General features: G+C 58.1%; 2 protein-coding genes across 5 annotated transcripts; both read left to right on the top strand.

Moving 5' to 3' along the window:
• Window positions 1–2,564: 2,564 nt before the first annotated feature.
• SEMA3B (semaphorin 3B) lies at window positions 2,565–13,429 on the top strand. Its single transcript, XM_066244938.1, has 18 exons — window positions 2,565–2,632; window positions 6,565–6,738; window positions 7,438–7,595; window positions 7,766–7,828; window positions 8,232–8,351; window positions 8,429–8,522; window positions 8,724–8,843; window positions 9,734–9,879; window positions 9,970–10,081; window positions 10,189–10,258; window positions 10,337–10,481; window positions 10,799–11,018; window positions 11,285–11,376; window positions 11,453–11,494; window positions 11,721–11,878; window positions 11,971–12,026; window positions 12,125–12,264; window positions 12,592–13,429. Exons 2-18 carry the CDS (start codon window positions 6,654–6,656, stop codon window positions 12,991–12,993), a joined length of 2,223 nt encoding a protein of 740 aa, XP_066101035.1. The 5' UTR covers window positions 2,565–2,632; window positions 6,565–6,653; the 3' UTR covers window positions 12,994–13,429.
• Window positions 13,430–14,941: 1,512 nt separating this feature from the next.
• On the top strand, window positions 14,942–19,840 carry LSMEM2 (leucine rich single-pass membrane protein 2). Of its 4 annotated transcripts, none has more exons than XM_066244855.1 (4): window positions 14,942–15,052; window positions 18,663–18,773; window positions 18,864–19,052; window positions 19,259–19,840. In XM_066244855.1, the coding sequence occupies exons 1-4, from the start codon at window positions 15,031–15,033 to the stop codon at window positions 19,390–19,392; spliced, it is 456 nt and encodes a 151-aa protein (XP_066100952.1). In that variant the 5' UTR covers window positions 14,942–15,030; the 3' UTR covers window positions 19,393–19,840. The 4 variants fall into 4 exon arrangements, with proteins under 4 accessions (XP_066100952.1, XP_066100951.1, XP_066100948.1 ...); XM_066244854.1 differs by having other exon boundaries at window positions 18,660–18,773; XM_066244851.1 differs by having other exon boundaries at window positions 18,371–18,773.
• The last annotated feature ends 756 nt before the right edge of the window (window positions 19,841–20,596 follow it).

Here is a 20,596-nt window from a genome sequence, read left to right as displayed (position 1 = left end):
AAAACTCTTTCTTATAATCAGTGTTGTGCACCCCCCCCTTTTTTTTTTTTTTTTTTTTTTTTTTTTTTTTTTACAGAGACAGGGAGAGTCAGAAAGAAATGGAAAGAGATGAGAAGCATCAATCATTAGTTTTTCGTTGCACATTGCAACACCTTCATTGTTCATTGATTGCTTTCTCATAGGTGCCTTGACTGCGGGCCTTCAGCAGACCTTGCTGGAGCCAGCGACCTTGGGCTCAAGCTGGTGAGCTTTTGCTCAAACCAGATGAGCCCGTGCTCAAGCTGGCGACCTTGGGGTCTCAAACCTGGGTCTTCTGCATCCCAGTCCAATGCTCTATCCACTGCGCCACCGCCCGGTCAGGCTGTGCACCTCTTTTATTGTTCTTATTTAAATATTAGATGCATGAAATAATAAACTACCTTTCGGTATATCGTTTTTTTTTATACTTAAAACAGTCATTAGGGCAGAGAACCAGTTGTTAAATTATTTGAATCCCACCACTGTCCAGGCCACTCTCAAACAACTGGCCCCAAGCCTGTCTATTGCCCTAAAAGAGATCCCAGGGGCCTCATACCTGACATGAGACCATGACTCCCACCAAGCTCCCCTTGGACATGCCAGCCCCCCATTACACACCCAAGGTGGGACTCAAGCCAGTTGAGATATGTGTGCCCGTACCTGCCAGCCGCTCAACTCCTCAGTTCATCACACCCAGATGGGCACCAGTGTGTCCCAGGGCGCAGGCGGCAAAGCCATGGACCCCTTTCTCCTCCCTGCTGTGGTTTCTCCCCTTGCAGGAGCTACAAGCCCCACAGATGATGTTGGTTAGGAGAAAAATCAGTGTGACTATTGGCTGCTTTCTGACCTCATTGTGGGCAGGGAGGCAAAGCCTGAGTGGTTCATGCAGGGTCAAGGAGGGCCCTGGAGTGTTCCTTCTCCATCAGTCCCCCACCCCGACCTTGGCCCCCCCAAGCCCAGGCAGGTTCGAGGGCTTCCTTCAGGCACTCAATGTCCTGCCTCTCTGTGCCTGTCCCCTGCTGGGTCCGGGAGCCCCTGTGATGACAGCTGCCCACTGCTGTTACAGATTTCTAGGGCTGTAGAGAGAAAGGGAGACCGAGGAGAGACGTGGACAGTGAGTGGTGAGGAGGCCAGCAGGTGGCAGAGGGGCGGGCCTAACGGCGGAAGGGCACCATCCAAAGGCCTGGTGAAGAAAGAGCCGCTGCCTCCTGGCACTGGGGTAGCCAAGCACGGCCAAGCACGGGCAAGCTGGCCAGGGCTGAGTTAGGCAGGGGTGGTGTGAACACCAGGCTGAAGCCTAGGACCCCCAAGCTTCACAGCGCTCTGGATCAGGACCTAAAGAAAAAGAGGCCTCAGCCGATAGCTTGGTTGGCTAGAGCTTTGTCCAGAAGTGCAGAGGTTGCCGGTTCGATCCCCAGTCCTTTCTCTCCTTCTCTTCCTCTCTCTTTCTCCGCCCCTTTCCTCTCTTTCTAAAATCAATCAATCAATCAATAATTTAAAAAAAGAAAAGAAAGGAGGCCTCGGGAGGCAGAGCGGCAGAGACCCCAGGGACACAGCCTTGGAGGAGGGTGAAGGGGCAGGCTGCAGGCTGCAGGGGAGGAGGCGGAGTCTTGTCCTGTCCCCAAGGAGACAGAAAAGCCTCCCAGAGCTGGGGGCTCTCGGAGGAGGGCTGCAGACTTGTGGAATAGGAGAGGTCCCCAGGGCTGGGGAGGGAAAGAGGTTCAGGTGGAGGGGCAGGGAAGTCATTTGCTGGGAGCTGGAGGGCGGGTGGAGAGGTGTAGGGGAGTGGAGTGGGATGGGGTGGGAGTGGCAGGGAGGGGGAAAAAGGGGACAGGAGAGGCGCCGAGCTTGAGGAGGGCTCTGAGAAGCAGGGCACAAGTGGCAAAGGGATGGGTCTTTCTCAAGACCCCCAGGCGTGGATGCTGCAGGAGGCCCAGTGCTGAGGGGACCATGAGAGTGACACCTGTACACTCCTCTCCAGGGTGCCAGACCTGCCCGGCCCCCCCATTCACAACTGCAGGACTAGTTAGGGAGCCATCTGAGAGATTCCATTCCCCTAGGGACACACAACTGGGGAGCGAAGGTGTCAGGATTCAGCCCCGCCTCTCCCCAGGCTACTGGGGGTCGATCCCCGCCCCACGCCCAACCCACCCGAGCATCTGAAGCCCCCAACAACACTCCAGGGAGCGTAGCATTGTGTCAATGTATGTTAATGAGTATAGGGGCCACCGAGTCCACTTGTGCTGCATTCCTGGCACGGAGCCCTCCCCTCCCCATAGCCTGGGGGAGGGGAGAAGGGGAGAGGGAGCCCCCCAGCCCCCTCTCCACGCCTCCCCCAGCCCCGCTGAGCAATGAGGAAAACAGGAGCGAGTGCAGAGCTGTGATGTGGCTGGTGTGGGGGGGCTGCCCCATCCCGGAGGGGCTGACCTCAGCCAGGGAGGAATGCACAGGAGGCGGAGGGGAGGGGCGGAGGGGAGGGGCAGGGCGGGTGGGGGCAGGGCCACAGAGGCCCAGGGTTTCTGGTGGCCCCTCCCTCAGCCCCTCCACCTCAGCTGACATGGCCCTCAGAAGGAAAGGGGAACAGGCAAGGAAGGGAGGAGATCTTTCCAAAAAGGTGGGCCAGGGGTCCCCCGCGAGCCGTGGGGACCAGGCTGGGGGCTGGTGGGGAAGTGCCTCGACAGCCCCTTCCCCAGGAGGTCCCCTGGGGGGGGCAGTGTCAGGGCATTTGGGCCTTAGTTAGGTCCTCTCCAGGACCCCCATGCCGACGTCCCCAGGGAGCATAGCCTAGTGCCCACGTGACCAGAACAAGGCAAGCTGGAGCCACACCAGTCTTGATGGCTAAAGCAGGTGTCAGTGGGAAGCCAAGGTGACCCAACCCAGGCTGGGCCCTGGGAGGACTGGCCGCCGCCTTCCTCGGATGGATCTCCTACCCCAGCAGCCCCACCCGGAACCCAGGCCGGTGCAGGGGACAGGCCCAGCTGGTGACGAGGGGTGGGAGGCAGGTGACAGGACTTGGCAGAACAACCCAGTTATTCCCAGAAGGAAAAGCCGCCAGGCAGCCCCAGGGCAAGAACCCAGGCAGGCCTTGCCCGGTGGATGCCCAGGCAAGGGGTGGAGGCCCAGGCAGGGGTGCAGGCAGGAGGAAGTCCCTCCGCTGCCTCCCGTGGTTTGTCCATTCTGTCAAAATCCAGGCCCAGGATGCCTGATTCCAGAACCCTTGGGGACTTCCAGAGCCCAGTGGGACCCATAGCCAATGACCCTGCTCCTTCAGTGTTGGCTCCACGAAGCCCCAGCCCAGGACCTGGAGTGCACTGGGACCTGAGGAGCAGAAAGGACACCTTATGGGGATAGGGACTTGAACTCCCACTCCTGGGGATCTCCCTTCCCGCTCCAGGGAGGGGACGCATCTGCAGGAAGGAAAGCAATGCGAAGGTCTCAGGTGGTCCAGGGACAGCCCAGTCCCCTCGGGTGGAGGCCGAGTCCTAGAGTGTTGGAAAGATGGGAGTTGGGGGTTCCTGGTCCCATTTCTTAATATGGTCACAGGGCTGGGACAAATGGAACAGAAGATGGGACCCTGGGCCTGAAGAAAAGTAGTGGGGGCAGGTAGGGGGCACAGCGGGTGTGGGTGGGGACCTCAAAGGCACTTGCTGATCTTGGCTGCTTGGGTGGAAAATTGTAAACAGCCAAAGAATTTTGTTTGCTTGCATGGAGGGGGTTGTGGGGCGGGGGAGGCTGCCCAGGTCCAAGGCGGAGAGCCTGGGAGGAGGGAGGCGCATCCTGGAAGCCCAGAGTTCATGCAGGGGTGTCCTTGCCCAATCCCCCTGAAGGCTCCTGGCTTTCCCCTGGCTTTCCCCCTGCCAGCCAGCCAGCCAGCCAGCCGGTCACACTAGGCCCTGAGGCTCAGGAAAGAGGCACGACCCCACCCTAGCTGGGCACAGACACTTCCACTCCGGGGACTTGGCAGGAGATGGGCAGTAGCACTATGTGCACTTGAAGCAGTCAGCCAGCCTCCCTCACTGACCCCTGAGGAGCTGCTGACCAGCCTGGGGGGACTGTAGGAGGATGCCTTCTGTGGGCACTGAGGGGTGGAGGCCCGGCCTTGAGCCCTGGCATGTTCACCCCAGTGGCCCTGAGGTCCCCACTCAGCCATTTTCAACATTCAGCTCCTCAAAAACAGTGCCCCTGGCAGTACAGATAGGGTATGTCCACCAGACCATTTCAAGCCACGTCCCCAGACCCTACCCACCTGAGAGTAGGAGCCCCATCCTGCCTGTGACAGACACCCCCTTGGGTATCTTGCTCTGGTTGGTGGGCAGTTCCTCCACTTTCAACCTGGAAGAAAGACTGGAGTCACAGAACTCGCAGGGAATGCCCCCTGCCTCCCCGCAGAGGTGGGGGACCACTATCTGACGGTGGCGTCTGGATGCGCCTGCAGCCTGCGGTGCAGAATGAGGCCTGCTAACTGCCCTGCCTGCCCCTCTCTGGCCCTCCCTGCCTACCCCAGACTGGCTGTCATGGCAACCGCTGCCAGGTGGTACTGGCCCAAGAGGCCCAACAAGGACTGAGGCTTGGTTCTGAGGGCCCGTCCATCCTCGGGTGGCCCCTCCCTGACCTCCAAACCTTACATCCTGGCTGTTCCTGGGAACTGAGATGGCACCAGGCCCATTACCCTCCTCCTGGGCCCCAGCTGTGGAGGGGTGGGTGAAGAACCCAAGCCCCGTGGAGTAACCCCACCAGGGGTACCCCCTCTGCCTGCTGTGCAGAACCGCCTGGGGTTGGGGGGTCTTATTGCTTCTTTCTCCTTTGCCTTGACTGGCAGCCCCACTTCTGCACTGCTGTTTGGGGTGCCTGACAGGGGCGGGGCCCTTCTGTCCCTACCCAGCACCCCTCCTGCCCAATCCACTTTGGCTTGGCCACCAAGCTTCAGCCTTCATCCAACCTGCCTGCCCCGTAACTTGACAGCTGGCTGGTGGGGGCAGGGGCTGCTCTGTAAAGGGGCCATCAGAGAGTGCCCCTGGACGCGGCAGCTTCTCCCTTCTCCAGGGTGAGAAGGGGCTAGGGTAGGGGACGCAGCTGCTGGAGGTCTCGGTGGCCTTTGGGAAGGCAGATGTGCCTTTTGTGGCATTGCAGACAGCCCAACCCAGAAGAGGCAGAGGGGAAGGGTCAGCTGAGGGGAGGAGGGAGGTGGGGGCTGACATGGGAGGGGCCTGGGAGCTGGGGAGCTGGCCAGGGTAGGGGAGTGGTCGGACAGGCCTCAGTAGCGGTGCCCCTTGCTTCACCCCAGCCCGGGGCTCCCACCCCAGCGCGGGGCTCCGTGCAGGCACCTGTGCAGCCCGCCTCTGGGAGGACACTAGGCCTTGCAGCCAGAGCCTGATCTCCCCTGAGGGGTCCCGGGAAGGGCGCTGACTCAAAGTGGAGGCACTCAGAGATGGGAAACCCTGAGGATGAGGGCAGGGGAGGGGGACAGGCAGCTCCCCTAGCTGGGTGGGGGGGCTGCCTCAGGCCCTTGGCTCTCCCTGATTCCTCTTGGGTCTGAAGTCTGAGCTCACAGAATTGCTCTGTGTGACCAACCCAGTCCACCCTCCACAGCGGGGAGAGAGAGGCCAGCTTGAGCTGGGGTGGTTCCCGTCTGAGCTGTCCCTGTAGGAACTGAGGCTTCCGCCCAGCCCCTGGGCCCAGACGCTGGGTCTGAGAAATGGGTTCCAACAGCGTGCCCCAGTTGAAGGCGGGGATTGACGGTGTGGCTATTTTTGCTCACCTGCGTGTCCAGAAAGACACACATGTACTTGTGTGTATACAGATGTTCACATGTGCCCACACCTGTGACACACATACAGACGCTTATGGGAGGTGCACACACCACAGTGAGGTACACTGCATAAATAGGCATGCAATGCCATGTGTGCACACATGCATGCCACATGTCTGCATGTGTAACACACATGCCACGTGGCCCCGCAGATGTTTGTACATGCATACACACTACAGGCATGTGCAACACAGATCACAAAGGGGCGCTCAGCAACATTCAGACTCAGGCCCGGCACCGGGGCTCCAGCCCCGAAGGTGCCTCTGGCTGGGCTGCGGGCGCACGGCCCCTCCTGCTGCTCTCACTCCCACGGTCCTGTTCTGCTCATTGCACTTGGCATCCTCTAAAACGCATCAATCAAAGCCCTCGCTGGCACTGTCTTCTCCTGCATGGGGACCCCTCTTGCTCCCCAGTGCCCCCCAGCCGAAGCCCCAGGCTAGAACGAAGTAGGTGCCCCGAGTGTGGATTACTGTCTCTGAGTGTGTAGATGGGAGGGCGGTTACTGCGGAGGGTGACGTGGTGGGGCGGGTGCCTGCCAGTGTGGGGGTGACCCCAGGGTGTGCCCAGTGTGGGTGTGTCTGTGATTGTGGCCAGGCAGGGCACCCTCCAAGGGAGGGGAGGACTCGGAAGCGGAATGTGACCCCCTAGCCTCCTTCCCCTGGGGGCTGTAATCTGATCCCGGGGGACTCCCCCCTAGCTGCCCTCCCTCACCCTCGCTGCAACTGCTTCTCTCCCAGCTCCTGGGGCAGAGTCCAGGGCGGCTCAAGGCTCCTCCACACACGCCTGCTGAACCCTGAGCGCTCTGAGCTGGCCGGCTGAGGCCGCCATGATCCCAGGCCTGGTCCTGCTCTGGACCGCAGTGCTGGGGGGCACCTCCCCCAGCCCTCCACGCCTTCGGCTCTCCTTCAAAGGTAGGTGCACCTGGCAGGCAGGAGGGCTCAGCTCAGGGTGGGCAGGAAAGGGGCCCAGAAGGCAGGGGGCACTGTGTTTGCTGCTGTACCACCTGACCTGTGTATACCACCTGACCCGCAGTGGTTTGAGGGTACTCTCAGGCCATCTCCAGTTAACCCTATCCTGGCCACAGCTCCCAACCTCTGTGCCCACATTCTCTTCTGCTTTCCCAGGAAGACCCCTCTGTCTCCATGGCAACAGATCCTGCCTCTGTACCATCCGTTACCCCCAGGAAAGTTAAGGCGTGGGAGCCATTAGCGCCCCCTCCCACACCTCGACACAGAAGTGGGCACTAGGCAGTGGCTCATGGCAGGATGGCAGAGAACCCTCAGACTGATTTGGGGCTGGGGTTCCGGCTTGCCCTACGTGCCCGGCTCCCCCAGAACCCCAGCCTCCCAGTGCGCCTGCCTGGAGACGCTGCTTGTCCGAAAGCGCCCAAGAAGCTCAATCTGCCTTCCCCTTGGAGGGGGGCTGCTGGCTGCTGTGCCCACCCTGGAAGCTTTGCACCTGGGTGGGCCTTCGCAAGCGTCAACTTACAGATGTGTGAATTCACATGTGTGGGTGGGGTCACGTATACACCCTTGGCCTGTGAGACAGAGAACCGGTAGGGTCCGGGGGAGTGTCCAGTAGGGACTCTCAGGGGTGACCACACTCTGCAGAGCTCCAGGCCCGGCCCGGGCTCCGGACCTTCCGGCTGGCGAGGACCTGCTGCTATGAAGCTTTGCTGGTGGACGAGGAGCGTGGTCGCTTGTTTGTGGGCGCAGAGAACCATGTGGCCTCCCTCAGCCTGGACAACATCAGCAAGAGGGCCAAGAAGGTGCCAAGGACCCTCCCCCCCCCAGCCTGGGCTCTGCCCAGGGATAAAGCCCCAGGACCCAACTCCAGACTGCCTGGAGAGACCAGAGGGATGGGTCCCCGAATCGGACACTAAGTACAGAGAGCATCCGAAGTCTCTGACCTGTGTCCCCCTCCCCCAACCCCCCCTAGCTGGCCTGGCCGGCCCCCGTGGAATGGCGAGAGGAGTGCAACTGGGCAGGGAAGGACATCGGCGTGAGTGCTGGCCGCCCGGGTCGGAGCGGGGAGGGTCAGCCCTTGCTCTATAGGCAGGGCAGTGTTCAAACAGAGGCCTGTCTGTTCTGGCAGGGACAGGGGCAGGGGGTTGAGGTGGCTGGAGTCTGGAGGTGATGAGTCAGGGTGGGGTCTCATGTGATTCTTCTTGGGGACCTGTGATTCATAGGGGGCAGTACAGGCCTGTGCTTCCTTGTGTACCCATTCTGGTGAGGGGTGGGCTGGGCTGGTCACCAACAGCACCTCGGTCCCTGTAGCCCATGGTGGTACTGGCCTGGGCTGATGCAGAAGAAAGGGAGGACTGAGGGGGCCACTGAGGGGCTGGGACCCCTTAAGGCCGCCTCCCTTGGAGGCGTCATTGCCCCTGTCCCTGCCTGCCCACCAGACTGAGTGCATGAACTTCGTGAAGCTGCTGCACGTCTACAACGACACCCACCTGCTGGCCTGCGGCACAGGGGCCTTCCACCCAACCTGTGCATTTGTGGAGGTGGGCCACCGGCTGGAGGTAAGGCCGGGTCCAGCCATAGAAGGGGGCTGGGAGAACAAGGTCGGGCCTGGCAGCAACAATTTCCCCGCCTCCAGGAACCCGTGCTCCGGCTGGACCTCCGAAGGCTAGAGGATGGCAAGGGCAAGAGTCCTTACGACCCCAGGCATCGGGCTGCCTCCGTGCTGGTGGGTGAGTCCGCAAGGCTGGGCTCCCAACAGAACTTCTGGAACCCCTCACCTCTAGAACCTCACAAAGCCCCCAGACCTTCCTAGAGCCCCAGAGATCCCCACAGCCTCACTGACTCCCCCAAACCCCCCAGAGCTCGCTCCACAGTTCCCCTCCGCCCCAAGAGCCTTCAGCTGGGATGAGCAGTCTTTGCCCTGTCTGTAGGGGAAGAGCTCTATTCCGGGGTGGCCGCAGACCTCATGGGCCGGGACTTCACCATCTTCCGTAGCCTGGGCCAGCGTCCGAGTCTCCGGACAGAACCACACGACTCCCGTTGGCTCAGTGGTGAGACTGGTGGGGGTGGCAGGAGGGCACCCTCGTCCCCAACAGGGCAGGTGCTGGGTAAGGCCCATAAAGTAAGTGAGCCACGAGCACAGTCAGGTCTTACCAAGCACTGCCATGCGGCAGGCCCTGCTCGGGAGACTAGAGGGCATGGGCCATGCCCTCTTTGAGTTCACAGACCTCCTAACAAATGATAAAATCAATCCCAATGGCATGAGACCAATGAGAAAATAGAGAGGAGGGGAAAAGGTGACTAAGAAGGGTTGTGGAAAGGAAGCCATTCTGCTGAGGATAGGTGTGAGCTAATTCTTAAAGCGACGCAGGATTGAGGGGAGAGCATTCCAGGTAGAGGAAACAGCGCAAAGGACCTGGGGCAGGAACGAGCCAAGGATTAGATTTATGAAGGGAGCAATGATAAGGGGCCTGGACTCTCAGGGGCCAGGGCAGTTTATTCTAAGAGTGATGGGACCCAGCAGAGTGAAACAGGAGTGGGGGCATCTGTTCCCGCTACATAACAAGATTCAGAAGTGAAGGTAAAACCGGTTATCTTGTCTCCCTCCTTTCTTTGCCCACTGGCTGGGGAAACTGTCATAGGACAAGGTGAGAGGGCTGCCATTGGCCAGGATACCTCCTGCATGTCGGGGTAGCCACGGTCTCTGCCGCCCTCTCATGGCCACTTATTGACTTGCAGGCCCTAATTCTTGGAAGTTAGTCCACAGAAAGCCATTCCATCTGATGCTGCCCCCTAACCTCATCCCCGGGAGGCAGCACGGGTGTGTGTGTGTGTGTGTGTGTGTGTGTGTGTGTGTGTGTGTCTCTCTCATAGTGGATAGCGGTGGGGGTGGTTGTCTGAGCCAGGACCTTGCTGACCCCACGTCTCTGCCTGTGACCAGAGCCCAAGTTTATTAAGGTCTTCTGGATCCCTGAGAGCGAGAACCCAGATGATGACAAGATCTACTTCTTCTTCCGTGAAGCAGCAGTAGAGGCTTCGCCGACATTGGGACGCCAATCCGTGACCCGTGTTGGCCAGATCTGCAGGGTGAGGAGTCCCTGGGCCACATCTGGTGACTCTGCTCCACCCCGTTGCCCTTTGGGGCCTTGCCCTTATCCCCTCCGATTGAATCCACAGAATGATGTGGGTGGCCAGCGCAGCCTGGTCAACAAGTGGACCACATTCCTGAAGGCGCGGCTGGTGTGCTCTGTGCCCGGCCCTGAGGGTGACACACACTTTGACCTGCTCCGTGAGTGCCAGGGGTGGAGGGGGAGTGACGGGGTGCAGAGGCACACTCCAGAGCCTGGCTCGCCTGCCAGGCTGTATACCTCCCCCAACGAGGCCCCTTTCCTGCAGAGGATGTGTTCCTGCTGTCCTCCAGGGACCGCTGGACCCCACTGCTCTACGCCGTCTTCTCTACCTCCAGGTGAGGAGCAGGAGGTCGTTGGGTGGGGCGGCCCGGGCTCTGCGGCTCCCGTCACTCCACTCACATTCTCGCTCGCAGTGGCGTCTTCCAGGGCTCTGCAGTGTGCGCGTACAGCATGAACGACGTGCGCCGGGCCTTCCTGGGACCGTATGCACACAAGGAGGGGCCCATGCACCAGTGGGTGTCCTACCAGGGCCGAGTCCCCTACCCCCGGCCTGGCATGGTACGTAGATGAGAGACCCACCCCTCACAGCCCACTGAAAGCCTCAGGGCTAGAGAACTTAGGCTGAGATCTCGGTTAAACGTGGTTTCGACTCTTTGTTATGGGTGGGAAAAACAGTCACCTTCATCAGATGGGGCTCCTCGGGGTAAGGCCACGTTTCTTCCTCAGACTCCCAAGGGCAAGGCTGGCTCTCCTCTCTCCGATTTCCAGGCTGAGGCTCTGTCCAATGCCCATCCCTGTGCCGCTGCCCCCTGTGGAGGACTGCCCACCAAGCCCTCATACCACATCCCTGCCGTGCCTCCTCCCCACCCCCCCAGTGTCCCAGCAAGACCTTTGGCACCTTCAGTTCCACCAAAGACTTTCCTGATGACGTCATCCAGTTTGCCCGGAACCACCCGCTCATGTACAATTCCATCCTGCCCATGGGTGGGCGCCCTCTCTTCCTACAAGTGGGAGCCGGGTATATCTTCACCCAGATTGTTGCAGACCGAGTAACAGCTGCTGACGGACACTATGACGTCCTCTTCATTGGCACAGGTCAGGGTTCTGCCATGACCGCCCGCTAGACCCAGTCCAGGCCCCGTGGCCCATTAGTAGAAGCTCCCCTTGTTCAGTCTCCTCCCCACTCCTTTGCCTGGACTGTGCCCACCTCTCCTGGACACTGCTCTGGCTGCTCCAGGCCACATTTTCCACCGACCCGACCCAACACAACTTGGTGGGTGGAGGCCTCCCAGGGAAAGAGAAGCTCAGGTCCTAGCTGTCAAGGAACTCCAGGAGCCAAGCAGCCCTTCTCATCCCTGCAGACATCGGCACAGTGCTGAAGGTGATCTCAGTTCCCAAGGGTGGCCGGCCGAACGCTGAGGGGCTGCTTCTGGAGGAACTGCATGTGTTTGAGGTAAGGCCTAGTTCCCGTCCTCTGAGGGACCCTCACTCCACTCAGCCCTGATGCCAGCACCCTTTCTCTCTCTCAGGACGCTGCTGCTGTCACCAGCATGCAAATCTCTTCCAAGAGGGTAAGTGACCAAGAATCAGGGATGCCCAGTCACCCCCAAGCCCACGCCTCCTCTGTACTTAGAAGTCCCTTTGAAGCCCGGGGTTTGAGTGTAGGCTCTGCCTTCGTTAGATTCTGTAACCTGAGATCTCAGTATTCTCATCTGTAAAGTGGGAAGGGATCCCTGACCGTTGGGAGGTGGGCTCAGGGCCGCCCTCAGTCAGCCTGGAGCCCGTCCTGCCCCCTAGCACCAGCTGTACGTAGCCTCGCGGAGCGCAGTGGCCCAGATCCCATTGTACCGTTGTGCTGCCCACGGCCGTGCCTGTGCCGAATGCTGCCTGGCGCGTGACCCCTACTGCGCCTGGGACGGGGCCGCCTGCACACGCTTCCAGCCCAGCGCCAAGAGGTGGGCAGGGGCCGGGCAGGCGGGCTGGGCCGCTGGGAGGGAGTCCCTCGTGAAAAGAAGGACTCAGGAAGGTACCAACTCCCCCCTCCCAGGAGGTTCCGGCGGCAAGACATAAAGAATGGGGACCCTAGTACGCTGTGCTCTGGGGGTGAGTGCCCGCCCAGCTGCTCCCACCTCTCGCCCCTTGAAGATGCCTCACCCCGCTCTGCCTGTCCTGAATCTGACATTCCCCTCCCCCACCCCCAGACTCGTCCCATCCCACGCTGCTGGAGCGGAAGGTGTTTGGTGTGGAGGGAGGCAGCACCTTCTTGGAGTGTGAGCCCCGCTCACTGCAGGCGCACGTGGAGTGGACCTTCCAGCGCGCAGGGGAGGGGGCCAGCACCCCGGTGAGCCTGGGTGGGGAGCCTACCCAGGCCCTTGTCCTACATTCTACTGCCCTAATGACCTGGCCTGTTCGCCACATCTAGACCAGGTGCAGCCCAGCCCCGTGAGGTTCCACCCACCCCGACCCCTTACGCCCCGTTTGGTCCCTCGTTTTCCCGCTTGAAGCCACCAGCCCCCTTCACCCAACCTCAGATGCGTACCTGCGCGTGCCCCTTCGCTGTTCCCGCGGGGCCACCGATGACCCTTGCCTCTCCCGCTCAGTCCGGGGCCGGACGCTGTTCTGCGCCCCGCCGCCCCGCCGCCCCGCCTCACGCTGGCCCCGCCCGCAGGTGCCGGCGGAGGAGCGCGCCGAGCGCACCGCGCGGGGGCTGCTGCTGCGCGGGCTGCGACGCGGGGACTCGGGCGCGTACCTGTGCGCCGCGGTGGAGCAGGGCTTCTCGCAGCCGCTGCGGCGTCTGGTGCTGCACGTGTTGAGCGCTGCGCAGGCCGAAAGGCTGGCCCGAACAGAGGAAACTGCGCCCGTCGCGCCGCCGGGCCCAAAGCTCTGGTACCGGGACTTTCTGCAGCTGGTGGAACCGGGTGGCGGTGGCGCGAGCTCCCTGAGAATGTGTCGACCGCACCCCGCGCCGCGCGCGCCCCCTGCCGAATCACTGCGAAAGGGTCGCAACCGGCGGACGCACGCACCCGAACCGCGCGCTGAGCGGGGACCGCGCAGCGCAGCGCACTGGTGACTCGGCCTTCTCAGCGCTGGGGACTGGGAAGATGAGACTACAGGCTGGAGAAGGGGCGGACTGACCCTGGGAAACAGACAGCTAGGCGGCGGGCACACTGCGGCCCCTGGCCAACCGACACACTGACCAACAGGCTCTGGTCAAGGGTCAGCCACGCCAGCTTATTTATTAACAGGATATAACCCTTGAATGTAGCCCCGAGAGGGGCGACCCGGGCTGGGCACATGGTCCCGGCTGGTCGGGAGGAGGCAGAGAAGCAGGGCTCCAGAACAACAACGTTGGCCAGGGAGGTGGCTGAAAGGTCCACCCTGGGAGAAGGACCTCTTCGTTGGGCAAAGAGCAGAAAGCTGTGAACAGGCTGGGCTGGGGTGGGCAGACCCACTGTACTAATGCAATAAACATTATCAGCTGAAGCTGGAATGGCCGCAGCAGACAACCACTGGTCCTAGGTCTCGCTGTGTGGCACTAGGCATCTTCCTAGCAGTCTCAGGACCTCCGTTTTCTTTCCTAAGGATGCTGTGGTGAGGATTACAGGTGGTTACCGTGTGACTGAGTTGATTTTATAGGGCCTGTGGAGATTATGCACGGTATGTTCTGAATAATATAATTTCTGGGCTAAGTGCTATGAAGAAAATAAAATTGGGTAATATGAAAAGAATGTGAGCAGAAGACCTCACTAAGGGGGTGACATTTGAGCTAAATGACAAGGAGCCAGCCATGGAAATATCTGGGAGGGAGGGCAGAACATTCTAGAAGGGAAGAGCCAGTGCTAAGGTCCTGAGGTGGACATAAGTAAGCTTCCTGTGTTTGAGAAATGTCAAGGAGGCCAGTGTAATATGGTGGAGTAATGGATTTGGGATGTTTTAGGAGGCAGAGCCTCACTGTCTCACTTTGTCCAGATTGGGAAGAAGTGACCCAGGGGCCTAACAGCAGAGAGTGGGCTCTAAGCTGGACCACTTCCTTCATTTAAGGCTAAGTGGTGCCCTGTGTCCTTAAATGACCTCGTGTGAACTGTGCGCTCTTGTGAAAAGGAGGGAGCATTAAAACTGCATTGTGCTGAGTGAGTGCTAGACATGTGGTTGTATTTCCAATCTCACAAGTACTACGCAGCAGGGAGGAACCATTGTTATTCTGACTTACAGATGAGGAAACAGGTCAGAGAGGGGGCAATGCTTCCCACAAGCTTGTAGGCTTAGTTTGTATCAGCTTTCAATCTAGGGCCTCCCACTGACTAGCATGGGTGCCCACATATATGGGATATCTGCCCCTTTTTAGGGTTCTCTGAGTCCTCATGGCATTAGACTCCAATTGCCCATCACCCTCCATCCCTGGTGCCTGTAGATCACAGTGGTGGGTGCTTATCCTGCATCTGCTTGGAGAGGTGACCCAGCTGGGGTAGGGGTCCTGGGGGTGGAGAGGCACAGGGCCTCCTTGCATGCCGTGGCCTCCACATGGGGGGTATTGCTGGCAGTGCGCCTGAGGCAGCTTGGCTGAAGACTGAGGCCCACCTGACCTGTGGTGGCGCAGTGGATAAAGCGTCGACCTGGAATGCTGAGGTTGCTGGTTTGAAACCTGGGCTTGCCCAATCAAGGCACATATAAGAAGCAACTACAAGTTAATGCTCTGGCTCCTCTCCCCTTTCTTTCTCCCTTTCTCTCCTCCCCTCCCCCCACTCTCTAACTCTCTAAAAATCAATAAAATCTTTTTTCAAACAAGACTACCAGGCCCATGTATATATGGGAGCGGCGGGGTTCCCCAGGAAAGCCTCTGGGCACGTGCACTGGTTAGTGGAGGTGAGCCCCTGCCTGGGTTCCATCACCAGGTCAATAGTCCACACTGGCCCATGTGGGTCACCCCCCCTTTGGATGTCTGAGACTGTCCCCTCTAAATATAGCCCAGTGGGCTGAGCTCAGGTCTATTTTAGGCCCCGACGAGGAGGTGGCCAGGCCTTCCTCAGTTGTCGGAGAAGCCACTGCTGCCTCCATCCTCTCCTGCTACTGGGTGCTGACACTGGGCCCCCCGACTGCCCGTCCCATCATGCCTGAGGAGACTCACGAAGGTAGGAGATGACTGGGGGACTGGGCAAGGCCCCAGAATTATGACCCTGTGCACCAGGGGAATCTTGTCCCCTATCTCACTGACCTCACCTTCTTGTCACTCATCAGTCACCATGTCCCAAATCAAGTAATGGGACCTGCACCCTGTACACGGAGGAAGGCCTGCCATGCCTGGGATCTTTCACCTTTGGCCCTGCCTGTTTCCCTTGCTAGGGACAGCAGGGAGGGGTTGGGGGGCCACGCAGGGTGAGGAGGGCTAATTATACAGGTTGTGGCCAAGTGGGTGTGGGTCGGGCTGCTGCCGGGTCAGCTCAGCTCTTCCTCCAGGAAGGAAGCTGGGGTTGGGGTGGGCAGTGGTTGCAGGAAGCCTTTGGGCACATGGCCCAGGAACTGGGAGTGGACAGGTTTCTGGCTGCATCCAACTTGGGCCGAGTAGCCCCAACTGGCGAAAGGTTGAGGTCTTTGGGCTGGTCAGACTGACTGCTAGTTAAGACTGCCCTCACCTAACTTCCCTACCACATGCAAGAAGTGCGGAGGCTCGGAGGCCAGAGCAGGGCCCCAGGAAGCTTCAGGACCAGCTGCTCCCCAGCTCCGGCCTGGCTGCGCTGCCCAACTCGCCCCACCACCCCTTCAGTATCTGAAGGGGATCAAATATATGGTGACAAAGAGGATTTGACTTTGGGCAGTGGGCACACACTGCAGTATCATAGAAATGTACACTTGAAACCTGCATATAACCAATGTTACCCAATAAATTTATTTTTTTTGTGTGTGACAGAGAGTCAGAGAGGGACAGATAGGGACAGACAGACAGGGAGAGAGGTGAGAAACATCAGTTCTTTGTTGTGGTTCCTTAGTTGTTCATTGATTGCTTTCTCATATGTGCCTTGACTGGGGGGCTACAGCAGAGCGAGTGATCCCTTGCTCGAGCCAGCGACCTTGGGTCCAAGCTGGTGAGCTTTGCTCAAACCAGATGAGCTCGCGCTCAAGCTGGCGACCTTGGGGTCTCGAACCTGGGTCCTCCACATCCCAATCCGACGCTCTATCCACTGCGTCACCGCCTGGTCAGGCCCAATAAATTAAATTAAAAAAAATTTTTTTTTAATTATTGATTTTAGTGAGAGAGGAAAGGAGAGAGAGAGAGACAGGAACATTGATCTGTTCCTGTATGGGCCGACTGGCTAGTGAACCAGCTACATCTGCACTTCAGGACAATGTTCTAACCAGCCAAGCTATCTGGCCAGCACAATACATTTAATTTAAAAAATAGTTTACACTAGATGTGATTGGCCCAGCCCCTGGACGGGTTTGGGGTGGAAAGTTACCCCCTTTTGGGGTCTTTTATTTATTTATTTATTTTTAATTTTTCTTTTATTAATTTTTAGAGAGGAGAGAGAGTGTGTGAGAGAGAGAGAGAGAGAGAGAGAAGGGGGAGGGAGGAGCAGGAAGCATCAACTCCCATATGTGCCTTGACCAGGCAAGCCCAGGGTTTTGAACCGGCAACCTCAGCGTTCCAGGTCGACGCTTTATCCACTGTGCCACCACAGGTCAAGCTTTTATTTATTTTTTTAAAGGTTTTGTTTATTTTACAGAGAGAAGAGAGAGGGTGAGGAGTGAGAACTATCAAGTCATAGTTGCTCCACTTTCCTTGTTCATTGGTTGCTTGTCGTATGTGACTTGACCAGGCAAGCCGCGGGGTTTCAAATAAGAGACCTCAGCATTCCAGGCTGACACTTGATTCACTGCACCACCACAGGCCAGGCTCCACTTGGGGTCTTAACATTTGGCCCTGGCTGGTTTGCTCAGTGGTAGAGCATAGGCGTGTGGATGTCTTTAGTTTGATTCCTGGTCAGGGCACACAAGGAGAACGTACCGTCTGCTTTTCCACCCTTCCCCCTCTCCTTTTCTCTCTCTCTTCCCCTCCCGCAGCCATGGCTCAATTGGTGCCAGCAAGTAGGCCTGGGGAGCTGAGGATGGCTTCCTAGCCTCCTCCTCAGGCGCTAAAAAAAAAATGTCTCAGTTGCTGAGCAACGGAGCAACGGCCCCAGATTGGCAGAGCGTCGCCCCCTGGTGGGCATGTCAGGTTATTCCAGTCCGGGTGCATGTGGGAGTCTGTCTCTCTGCCTCCCTTCCTCTCACTAAAATAAAAAATAAAATTAAAAATGATATTTACTGTATGTTTCTCCTGGTAGCAAAGAAAATCTGAGTTCAATTTAGAAAATGAGAGAAAAGTACAGCCAAGTGCAAAAAGGGAATTTAATATGACCGCCAACACACCGCAGAGACGTAACACCAGCAGCATCCGGTTTGGTATTACTTTTGAGCGCACCAAGGGTCAGTTTCAGGCAAATCATGAAGAACGAGTTGCTGTTCGGAAAGTGATGTACCCAGAGAGCCCGCTCACCCTGTGCCCCCCACTTTGTGATCTAGCTCCCAGCCGGGCATCTGGGGGCCTTAAAGGACTACGAGTTGTTTATTTTAAAAATCATGTCAAAGAACCAAAACAAAATATAATTTTTAGAAATGACAAACACTTTGATGGATCCAAAAATAAGTAATTAAAATCCAGGAAAAGTACACAGGTCCCAGTGACTGACTGGGCAGAGGCTGTGAATCGATAATTAGGAAGCCACACATATGAGGCCCTTCAGGCAGAGACCCAATGGGTCAAACCAGTCCTTTTCTCATCTCCCAGCTTAGCAAATATATGTAGATACATGTATGATATATACATTTTTTTTTCTTGGAGATGCCTAATGGTGGCAATATTGTACCTCTTGGGGGGGGGCTTTGGATAACCATTCTGGAGGAAAATTTGAGGACAGCTTAAAAAAAAAAAAAAAAAAGTCCCTGCTTTTTGATCCAGCAATTCCGCTTCTGGGCATCAGCCTTTATTAGCTATTGGGAAATTGGGAGAAACCTCTCTACTCAATGACGCACATCCTCTTCTAGGGGCTATTCGTTTCTGAATGGAACTAGCAGCGATGTAAGTGCCCAGGTAGCCGCAGAGGGACTCCTGAAGGAAGGCCTCAGAGGGCTGAGAAACAGTCTGATAACACAGGCAGGTCTGCTGTGACAACAGCAGCATTCACAGCAGCACAGCAGAATCACACGGAGTAGGTTAAAGGACACAAAGCCAAGGCCAGGAGGGGAAGGCACTGCCAACCAGCATGGCGCCGCTTCTGCTGAGGCCCAGGAGATGGCCGGCCGGCCTGATGCTAACTCTCAGGGTCTGCAAAGAAAACCGATAGCAGGAGAGGGAGGAAGGAACTTCGTGCATTGTGGGTCTACTCCTCCAAGTCTGATAAACTCTTCTCTAGAAATGTGCAAGAAGAAGAATCCCTGAAAGTCCCTGAGGTGCTTGGAAGGAAACAAACGTGATCAAGTCCAGTACGCCTCCTGCTACTGTGGGTGAAATCAGGCCTGCGGGGTTCTGGGGTCATCCTGGCTCCAGAGTCAAGAATCACTCCTGAGTTGGGTTTAGGGGGTTAGGAGCCCCATGTCCCTCTGTACTGTCCCCATCTTCTCTGAGCCCGTGCTGCCTCTGAAAGCCACTGAGGAAAAGGGAGAGGGTAACCCACTGGATGAATCAACCCTATGCTGCCCCAGCAGACACCCTGGCACCGAAGCTGAGCCCTGGGAACGGAGCGTCACTGGCTCCCAACCACGTGCAGGAGGTGCGTCTGCACCGGGTGGAGTCCATCAGCGACCTACACAGTGGAGGTGAGGGGGGCAGGGGGCAGGATGGGTGTATTGGGAGGAGAGGAAAGCGGGCGCACCCACTGCCCTCCTGGTGCCCCATCTGCCCTGCAGGCTCACTGCACCCCTACCTGGCCGAGGAGGCACAGCCATGGGACGAGCTGCTGGGCTTCCTGCCGCCATCGCTGTGCGCCCAGCCCGGGTGCAGTCCTGTGCACAGCCACGCGGGCTTCCTGCTGCTGCTGCTCGCGCTGTTCGTGTTCACCTGCCTCGCGCTTGCCGTGCTGGCTGTCTACCTAAGTGGTATGCAGGTGCAAAAGGCCAGTGGGAACCACGGGCAAGGGAGCGGAGCGAGGAGGCCCTTCGGTACAGCCGGAGGGAGCAACTGCAGTGGCCGAGGCAGTGAAGGGCTGGGTGGGTGTTCACAGCACCCTGTGGCACAGAGCTGGATGGGTGGAGTCGTGGGCTGGCACATGGTCTGCTAATCCTCCCTTCTCGCCTGTCTGCAGTGCTGCAGAGTGAATCCCTACGCATGCTGGCACACACATTGCACACGCATGAGGAGACGCTACTCAGACTCCGGCTGGCCAGCCTCAGCCAGCTGCGGAGGCTCAACTCCAGCGAGGCCAGAGCACCCAGCTGAGATGCCACTTGGCCCTGGACCTGGGGGGTTGTTGGGGGAATAAAGTGGCCGTTGGCAGGTGTCTCTTCTCCCACTGCTGCTCCACACTACTTCCTTGGTGAGATTTCTGTATAAGAACCTGATTGGGCCCTCCAGCTGCCTGCCTCTCCTAGCTTCTTCCGGCCAGGCTCTAGCCAAACCTCCCATGCCAAGGCCTTGCTTTGGGTGGCCCAAGGTCAGAGGAAGTGATACCAGCCTCTTGGCTCCTCCTGTGGCTATCAGCACGCTCTGGTCTCCCCCAAACAGTAGGTTCAGAAGTCTAGAAACAGCTGCCCCACCCCAGTCACCCTAATTTTGCCAAGCCTCTTTCTTTCTTCTTTTCTTTTTTAGAGATAGTGAAAGAGGGGGACAGATAGGGACAGAGACAGGAAGGGAGAGTGATAGAAGCATCAATTCTTTTTTTTTTTTTAACAGAGACAGAGAGAGTCAGAGAGGGATGGACAGGGACAGACAGGAACGGAGAGAGATGAGAAGCATCATTAGTTTTTTGTTGCGTACTGCGACACCTTAGTTGTTCATTGATTGCTTTCTCATATGTGCCTTGACCGTGGGCCTTCAGACCAAGTAACCCCTTGCTCGAGCCAGCAACCTTGGGTCCAAGCTGGTGAGCTTTTGCTCAAACCAGATGAGCCCATGTTCAAGCTGGCGACCTCAGGGTCTCGAATCTGGGTCCTCGGCATCCCAGTCCGACACTCTATCCACTGCGCCATCACCTGGCCAGGCAGAGAAGCATCAATTCTTCATTGTGGCTTCTTAGTTGTTCATTGATTGCTTTCTCCTATGTGCCTTGACCGGGGACTCCAGCAGTGTGAGTGACCCCTTGCTCAAGCGAGCGACCTTGGGCTCAAGCTAGTGATCGTGGGGTCACGTCTATGATCCCACATTCAAGGCAGCAACCCCACGTTCAAGCTGGTGAGTCTATGTTCAAGCCAGTGACCTCGGGGTTTTGAACCTGGGTTCTCTCCATCCCAGTCCAATGCTGTATCCACTGTGCAACTGCCTGGTCAGGCTGCGAAGCCTTTCAATGGGGGTCCAGCCTCAGTTCTCAAAATACAGACTAGGCTCTGAGTAGGAGGAGGGCCACCTGGGGAGAGATTCTTGCGAGGGCAAAAGTGAGACAAAGTTGGGAAGACGGAGTTGGGCCCGAGCTCGGGGTGGTGGATGG

This window comes from Saccopteryx bilineata, chromosome 10, assembly GCF_036850765.1.
Source record: "Saccopteryx bilineata isolate mSacBil1 chromosome 10, mSacBil1_pri_phased_curated, whole genome shotgun sequence".
NCBI lineage: Eukaryota > Metazoa > Chordata > Mammalia > Chiroptera > Emballonuridae > Saccopteryx > Saccopteryx bilineata.
Note: the sequence above shows the minus strand (reverse complement) of the source record. Positions and strands in the feature narration are given on the sequence as shown.

Coding starts and splice junctions, on each gene's coding strand:
- SEMA3B (XM_066244938.1), top strand. CDS start 6,654: ATGATCCCAGGCCTGGTCCTGCTCTGGACCGCAGTGCTGGGGGGCACC. Junction 8,352..8,428: donor AGGTGGGCCACCGGCTGGAG/GTAAGGCCGGGT, acceptor CCCCGCCTCCAG/GAACCCGTGCTCCGGCTGGA. Junction 12,027..12,124: donor TAGTACGCTGTGCTCTGGGG/GTGAGTGCCCGC, acceptor CCCCACCCCCAG/ACTCGTCCCATCCCACGCTG.
- LSMEM2 (XM_066244851.1), top strand. CDS start 18,635: ATGAATCAACCCTATGCTGCCCCAGCAGACACCCTGGCACCGAAGCTG. Junction 18,774..18,863: donor CAGCGACCTACACAGTGGAG/GTGAGGGGGGCA, acceptor TCTGCCCTGCAG/GCTCACTGCACCCCTACCTG. Junction 19,053..19,258: donor GCTGGCTGTCTACCTAAGTG/GTATGCAGGTGC, acceptor GCCTGTCTGCAG/TGCTGCAGAGTGAATCCCTA.